This window comes from Corvus brachyrhynchos, unplaced genomic scaffold (assembly GCF_000691975.1).
Source record: "Corvus brachyrhynchos isolate BGI_N302 unplaced genomic scaffold, ASM69197v1 scaffold652, whole genome shotgun sequence".
NCBI lineage: Eukaryota > Metazoa > Chordata > Aves > Passeriformes > Corvidae > Corvus > Corvus brachyrhynchos.
This window is the reverse complement of record NW_008236780.1, coordinates 68,881-77,090: the sequence shown is the minus strand read 5'-3', so window position 1 is coordinate 77,090 and position 8,210 is coordinate 68,881. Positions and strand designations below refer to the sequence as shown.

Sequence of the window (8,210 nt, the reverse complement as noted above, 5' to 3'; positions counted from 1 at the left end):
AAACAGGCCATGCAAAACCAATATACCTTGCATAGTAAAGTCAAGCTCCTCTACTGAAAAAGTTACTTACCTTCTTAAAAATGAATGTTCTACTCAGATTTATGAAATGTACAAATATCAGAAATGTTTTCAAAGACTTAATAATTGAGTTTTATTGCATTGTTACATACTAGTTAGCACATGAAAGAGCTATGCTAGACATAATTTGTTGTTAATAATAATAATGATGCTTGTCAAAAAATTTTTATGGTATGTCCTGTTACCTAGAATTTTAAAAAAAAGAGATTTTATATTTGTACTTTGATATTATACATATGATTTATGTCTCTGCAGGATTCTCAAATTTTTCAGAAAGTGCTATGCAGTTTCTTGAAAAGCAAGGTTTGGAATCCCAGTAAGTTTCTGGAAATACACTGGTCTTCATTATGTTGCATTTATAACTGAACCATATGGATTTTCTTAGCAAGCATTTGTCTTGCATGTTTTGCTCTTCTACGCAGTTATAAACTCTGTATTAATGTGAAGAGGTGGATTAATGAAAATGATCCATAAATATTTACCAAGTAACTTAAGTTGCATTTGTGTATTTCCTTTTTATTCCAAAATTATTCCAATCCATAAAACACAGTTAAAAACTATAAAAGTATTTCTCATGGTACTTCTTAAACAGTCCCTTCAGATTTGAAAAGATTGCTTAAAACAGGAGAAAAGTATATTTTGCAGTTCCTGTGGTATGCAGGAGGATGAGAGTACAAAAGCTACAATAAAAATGGAATTAGGAGTAAATTTTTACTTTTTACTTTCAGTCATGTTTTCAGGCTATAATAGTATTTTCCTCTTGGCGAGCACATCTGCTTGCTACAGTGCATCCAAATTTTGTATAGAGTGACACAGCTTATGATGTTGCTTATATATACAATCACTGTCATAGACAGCCTCTGTGTATTTTAAACGGAATTCTGTTACAATCCTTGCCTTAAACCCATGATCTAAAATGCTTGTATGTGGTATGTCATCACTGTGGGAATATAAATTCAAATTTCTTGTTTGGAAATTCTCAAGTATTGTATAAGAATTATAGTATTTTCTTTGTTTGTGAGGATCAGAAGTTTAAAATATATACTTAGATTAATATGTCATTTATAGATATGGATATTTAATGAGAAAGAAACCCTTCATCTGAATCATATGTGTTTCTTAACCTTTCTTTCCTCTGCTTTTCATAAACTATTCTGAATTTACTAATTTCTGTATTAATTTTTCTGTTTGTGTCCATTTCCTTTTAGACATTCACAGTGCTTTGGCTGTTTACAGCAGTGGTTGAGTTGATGATGGTGTCTCTTGGTAGTTTGAATGGCATAACTTAAAAATAAAAATTTTCCTTTGACCAGTTAAACTTGAAATGTATCTGTTCTTCTATTAAAAGTACAATGATTGAATTCATTCCACTATCTATTTTTATTGCATAAATTGTAAATCACAATATAAAATTAGCCTTTTTGATGTTTATTTTTGCTCTGATAACGAATTTAACATCTTGTAGGAAAGAGCTTAGGTTTTGGTTTTCTTATACTGAAGAGCTTTTTATTCTTTTTAGTAAATAAATAGGTGGCTTGCTTGGTTTTTATTTCAATTTGATTAACTGTTAGATACTGTTGATTTGAATGCAGTTTCTGATATCCCCCCCCCCCCATGTTTATTTCCTTTCTTTTCTTTTAGGGGTCCTGTGTCTAAACTAACCTTCAAATTGTTCCTGGCTGTTCTGTGTTCACTTATTGGTGCTTTTTTGACATTCCCTGGCTTGCGACTGGCTCAAATGCATCTTGATGCTCTGAATTTAGCAACAGAAAAAATAACACAGTAAGAAAATATATATACATAGGTATACGCTACTCAGTCTTAAATCTCAGTTTAAGGTCTGAAAATGAAAAAAATCGAACAATTAAGAAGGTAGTGGCTGACTAAGAATTCTGTTGCTGCCTGTTTTTCATATCTCCAGAAGATTTGTGACATGCCTCTTTGTGCTCAACCTGACCTCTGCCAATCTATTACATTCTTTGTCTCAAAAGTGGAATATGAGTTAAAGCAGCATTCCTTTTCTTTCCTTGTGTGAGAGATCCACCATGAATGTTTCTACTTCCTGTTTCCTTTCCCCCCAACCTTTTTGGAAATTAAAATGACTGACTGGAAAAAGAGGTGCAGACAGATTTTTGTTTTTCTTCTAGATGGCCCTTTGTTAATAAAATTAGGTTAAATGCAAAGAAAAAAACAGAAAATGAATAGCTTCAGAAAGGCAGTCAAGTTGAAACACATTAAAAGGGAACCTCAGTAATCTAAAACTCAGTAAAAACTTCTGTTAATAAATATCGAATTTAGACTAAGATATAGGAAATGCATTCAATTATTAAAGTGCTAAAATGAAAAGTAAATTTAAATTGTCCTTTAAAGTATCTCAGTATTTCTTGCATTATGATGACCCAGAATATATAATAAGTCTCAGAGGTTAGTACAAGTTTAAAGGAACATTTTCATTTTCAGCTGTTGTTGAATTTAGAAGTAAAATGTTCTCTTATATTTAACTATTTCTCTTCAGCATTCTCTGGTTGAGGAAACAACTCTAAATGTCTTTCATAGATCATAACCTCTGAATATTTAATGCAGAATAATGACACAAATTCTGCAGTATAGGCCATTGTGATCATTTAGGTGGGCCACTTTCATAAGAGAACCATTAGATTTTCTCATATGTAAATTATTTCTCCTCAAACTGAAGTGTATTTTTTTTCCAAAAAATGCCCTGTTTAAAAAATTAAACTATGTTTAAAATGTATCCTTTACTCTTGGTAAATTGTTAACTAATTACTTTGTATTAGATTTGGGCTCTCATTCTAGATGAATACATCCAATTACAGCTGCAAGCTACTGACTGTTGTATCTGCTGTTAAGCTTCAGTCTGTGTAGACTATTGAGTCACCTCTTAAACTCCTGAGTTTTTAATTTTTATGGTTTTCAAAATTTTAAAATTTCTTGTGCCTCTTCTGTAACTATCCTCTAATTTTCCAACATCTATCTTGATCTGGGCACAGGAGATCTCAGGCAGAAATATAAAATAAAAAGAGTTTTTAAAAATATGTGAATAGCAAAAGGCAGTGCCGAAATAACATTGGCCCATTACAGGATGAGGATGGTCACCTCAAAGAGGGACATGGACAAGGCTGAGATGTTTAATGCTTTCTTCGCTTCAGTCTTCAACATTGGTGATGGGCTCTGGGACCCCCAGAGCACTGAGCTGGAGGACCCTGACTGTGAGAATGATCAACTCTCAGTTGACTCTGAACTTGTGTGGGATCTGCTGCTCTTTTTTTCTTAAGAAAAAGAGAGAAAAAAATAACAAAGACAGAGGAAAATAAAACCCAAGAAAGGCAATCCTCAAAGAGATGGCTGATGTCATCACAAAGCCTCTCTTGATCATTTTTGAGAGGTCTTGGAAATCCAGAGAGGTCTCAGCTGACTGGAAGCTGGCGAACATTGTCCCTATTTTCAAGAAGGGCAAGAAAGAGCCCCCTGGAAACTACATGCCTATCAGTCTCACTTCAGTGCCTGGTAAAATAATGGAAAAGATTATTCTGAGAAGTCTTAAAAAACACATGGAGGACAATGTGGTCATCAGTCATAACCACCACAACTTCATGAGGGGAAAGTCCTGCTTGTCGAACCTGATTTCCTTCTATGACAGGGTAACCCATCTAGTTGATCTAGGAAAGCCATTAGATGTAATCTTTTTGGACTTCAGGAAAACTTTTGATGCTGTCTCCCACAGGATCCTTCTGGACAAAATGTCCAGCACACAGCTGAATAACTGTATTGCACGATGAGTCAGCAACTGGCTCATGGGTCAGCACAAAGAGTTATAGCAAGTGGGGTTACATCAGGCTGGCACCAGTCACTAGTGGGGTTCTGCAGGGATCCATCTTAGGCCCAGTTCTTTTCAACATATTCATTAACTACTTGGACACAGGACTTGAAGGAATACTAAGTAAGTTTGCTGATGACACTAATTTGGGAGGAGCTGTCGACTCCCTTGAGGGCAGAGAAGCCTTGCAGAGAGACCTCGACAAATTAGAGGTCTGGACAATCACCAACTGTATGAAGTTTAACAAGGGCAAGTGCCAGAATCTGCACCTGAGATGGGGCAACCCTGGATGTGTGTATAGACTGTGGAACAAGAGACTGGAGAGCAGCTGCAGAAAGGGACCTGGGGTCCTGGTTGATGGCAAGTTGAATATGAGTCAGTAGTGCCTTGGCAGCCAGGAGGGCCAACTGTGTCCTGTCCTGGGGTGCATCAAGCATAGCATCACCAGCCGGTCAAGGGAGTTGATTGTCCCACTCTGCTCTGCACTGGTGTGGCCTCACCTCGAGTCCTGTGTGCAGTTTTGGTCACTGCAATATAAGAAAGACGTTAAGATTAAGGAGCATCTGAAGGAGGGCCATGAGGACAGTGAAGGGTCTGCAGGGGAAGCAGTATGAGGAGTGGCTGAGGTTCATTTGGTTTATTCACCCTGGAGGGACTGAGGGGAGATCTCATTGCTGTCTTCAGCATCCTCATGAGGGGAAGTGGAGGGACAGGTGCTGATGTCTTCACTCTCGTGACCAGTGATGGGACTCGAGGGAATGGCATGAAGCTGAGTCAGGAAGGGTCAGAAGTTGGACTTGAGGGTCCTGATGGGTCCCTTCCAACTCTGCATATTCTATGATTCTATAATTACCTAATGGGAGACTTATAGGGACCAGTGACTTAAAAAAAATAATTTTAGATTAGGCAAATGATGAATTGCCACCTCAGTAACATGGTCAAAATTACTAACATGAATCTTGCATATATAAATAGGGAATAAAATTTTGGGTAAAATAGAATTGAGATATTCTGGTGTCAATTTTAATTTTGACTGCCTGTTTGGTTTTCCTTTAGCAGAATCCTTTTCCATATATATTTTGGAATCCTCTTAATCAATTAATACAGTTTTCCTACACATTCACTCCATTTCCAGAGCCTGCTTCAAGAGTCTTTCAGCCTTTCTACCTTTACTCAAATAAACATAAAGTGGTTCTTGCCACTCTTTGGCACATTCCAGTCCACTAAGGCAATAGGCTGTCTGTCATGGGTCTTAAATGTCATGTCTGTCTTAAATAAGTAGAAGCTTATTTCACAAGTTACTGAAATGCTTTGGACTGCTCCTTAAGCTTCCTAAGTAAAAATCTTCATTAAACTGGATGATCTGACCTGTGAAAAGTGTTTCTTCTAATCTGTTTAGATAATTGAAAATAATCTGAGTACATTTTTAATAAAGAAAAAAATCACTAGTATAGCAACATATTTTCCATAAATATCCATCTAAGATACTCACTCTCTAGACTAAAACAGTAGTGGCTACTGCAGTTTGGTATTATGCCATTGTATGGAAATTTTCAACAACTATGTTTTACTATAGTGTGGTAAAATGCATGTAGTTCCTTTGGTTAGTTTGTTTGAATATCTAAAAAACTTGCTTTTTTTTAAACCACAACCAGTGTGATTTCACAGTATGTAATATTACTGTTTTGTTGAGACTTAAGCCATACTTTAAAAAAGGGAAGTAATCCTCTTATTTACCTTTTCTCCCCTATTGTAAAACTTGTATTACTCTTCTGTACCACCAATTTCAACAGTACGGTAACTGTATTTAATAACTCACTTCCTTTTTTTTCCTCTTCCAGAACATTGCTGCATATAAACTTCTTGTCTCCTTTATTTATGGTTCTACTGTGGGTAAAACCAATCACTAAGGACTACATTATGAACCCACCTTTGGGCAAAGAGAGCATACCTTTGTAAGATTCTCTTTAAAAATTCTTTCTGGGGTATTGAGGCTGAAACCTTAAGTCAAAGTAGTGCCCTGTAAAAGTCATAGCAACAAGGAAAACTTAAAATTGTGACTGTGACTAGCATCTATCATGAAAGGTATTGTAGAAGTTCCAACTGAGCTGTAAAGGGCTTCTGTTGTTTAGGAAGAATGAGAATTAGTTACAGAGTATTGAATCCAATGAAGAATGGTAAGGCAGTGGTTTCCAAAGAGCTGCTATCTTCTGGCATCTCTGCATCAGAGTTCTGCATTGTTCTTCCTAGGGACAGAATACCATGTCATTGCCAGCTTCTAATACCTTACATCTTACTTATTGGTCTAAGAGAGAAGTGATTTCACTGAAGATGATTGAGATACATTGGTATGAGAACTGACCTAAGGTCCTTAGTAATATGAAACTTGTCTTAAAATCTGTGTGTAGATGAAGTGCATATGAAATTCACTAGCTAAAATATTTTAAAGAATAAAAATGGAAAGAATTTTCAGGAATAATTGTATCTGAAATCAGTATTGTGTAAGTAGCATAGGTAATTGTCATTGTCACTTTAGTAACAATTCAAAATAGTATTCAAATTGAGCTGAAACTGATATGATTTACTGTCACTTTTATTGCTTTCTAGATCTAAAAGATGCTTCTAAGATAACTGTGATCACTGAACTATTGCATAAAACATTGTAAATATATAATTTTTGTTTCCATTTTACTCTTCGGTTAATGAGAGTTGTGCTATAGCAATGTATCTAAGGCAGTTGGAGATGTTATCTACAACTATATATCAAAAAACTTGTAATTATCTGTAAGAGCCTGCTTTTTAGTGTCCTCTTTTTGTTACTCAAAATTCAAGCATTTAATTGTTTGCAAACAAATGGGTAGTAATTTGGATTTAATGCTGTAATAGGGCCCACCAAGCTGCTCTATCACTCCTCCTCTTCAACTAGACAGGGCAGAAAAATATGATGAAAGACTTGTGGGTTGAGATAAGGACAGGGAAATCACTCAGCAATTACCATCACGGGCAAAACAGACTCGACTCAGGGAAATTAATTTAATTTATTGCCAATTAAACAGAGAGTAGGATAATGAGAAATAAGAACAAATCTAAAAACACCTTCCCTCTGCTCTTCCCTTCTTCCCAGGCTCAACTTCACTCCCAAATTCTCTACCTCCTTCCCCAGGAAAGACAGAGGGACATGGAATGAGGGATTCCAGTCAGTTCATAACACTTCCTCTCTGCCACTTCTTCCTCCTCACACTCTTCCCCAGCTTCACCATGGGATACCACACACAGAGACAATCCTTCGCAACCTTCTCCTTTTCCTTACAAATGATGCAAACAAATAACTCTGTAGGGGTAGGTGACCTTTAGAAAAAAACATTGCCCTTTTATCCACAGAATGTCTGAAGATACATTTGACACCATGCGGTTGTGGATTATAATCCTGTTGTGTGCTTTACGGTTGGTTTTGATGCGCAGTCACTTACAGGCCTATCTGAATTTAGCCCAGAAATGCGTGGATCACATGAAAAAGGAAGCCGGCAGAATAAGTACAAATGATTTACAAAAAATGGTAAGTATAACTGCACTAAGGTTGCATATGTTTGGGTGCTCTGTGCAAATGCTTTTCATAGAAAAACATAAATGTCTGGTTTGTTGTCTTCCTTGGCACCAGAACTGAAATTTGAATGAAGCTTCCTAAACTATATCCTTTATAAAAATATTACCATTACAACAAAATTCTGCAACCCAAAATACGCAAAGATACATCATCCATATTATTCAGATGTTTTATCTTGTTTCTCCTTTGTTCTAAGAGATCCCACCATGAAGAATTCTTTACAAATATCTTGGCAAGTCTTATGTTTGTCTTGATGAGTGTTTCTGTTCAGCATGAATTGAGTTTGAATTTGTCAGAAGGATGATCCAGGAAACTACAGGCCTGTCAGCCTGTCACGATCAGCTAATGCAAGTGGGGGTCGTGATGGTTCGTTTATCGATCTCAGAGTGTAAAAGGACACAAGAGGTTTCAGTTTAAATCAAAACAGTGCACCTTTATTAAGTGCCCACAACACAGTAATGCAATAGAAGAGAGTAAGAGAGAGAGAGAGAAAAAAACAAAGTAGAGAGGGGGGAAAAGAGGGGCAATAGCTACCAACGGATGAGACGAAGTCCTCGTGGTCTTCCGCCAATAGATTCGTCTTCTTTCCGTGGGGAGATCTCGGACTCGGTTATTTCAGAAGGTCCCTTTATAGTCCTTTTCAGAAGCGAGGGGCAACTGGCCAAGAGGTTGGGAAATCTACAGCCGTTGTTA

At 36.6% G+C, this 8,210-nt stretch overlaps 1 protein-coding gene across 1 annotated transcript in view; it reads left to right on the top strand.

The window, feature by feature from the left end:
* Positions 1 to 8,210, top strand: part of LOC103611329 (transmembrane protein 161B) — a 68,472-nt gene that overhangs the window by 50,213 nt on the left and 10,049 nt on the right. The window contains exons 6-9 of the mRNA XM_008628830.2: positions 334 to 394; positions 1,720 to 1,860; positions 5,755 to 5,868; positions 7,295 to 7,469. Of these exons, the coding sequence (XP_008627052.1) occupies positions 334 to 394; positions 1,720 to 1,860; positions 5,755 to 5,868; positions 7,295 to 7,469 (491 nt within the window). The remainder of the gene's footprint in view (positions 1 to 333; positions 395 to 1,719; positions 1,861 to 5,754; positions 5,869 to 7,294; positions 7,470 to 8,210) is intronic.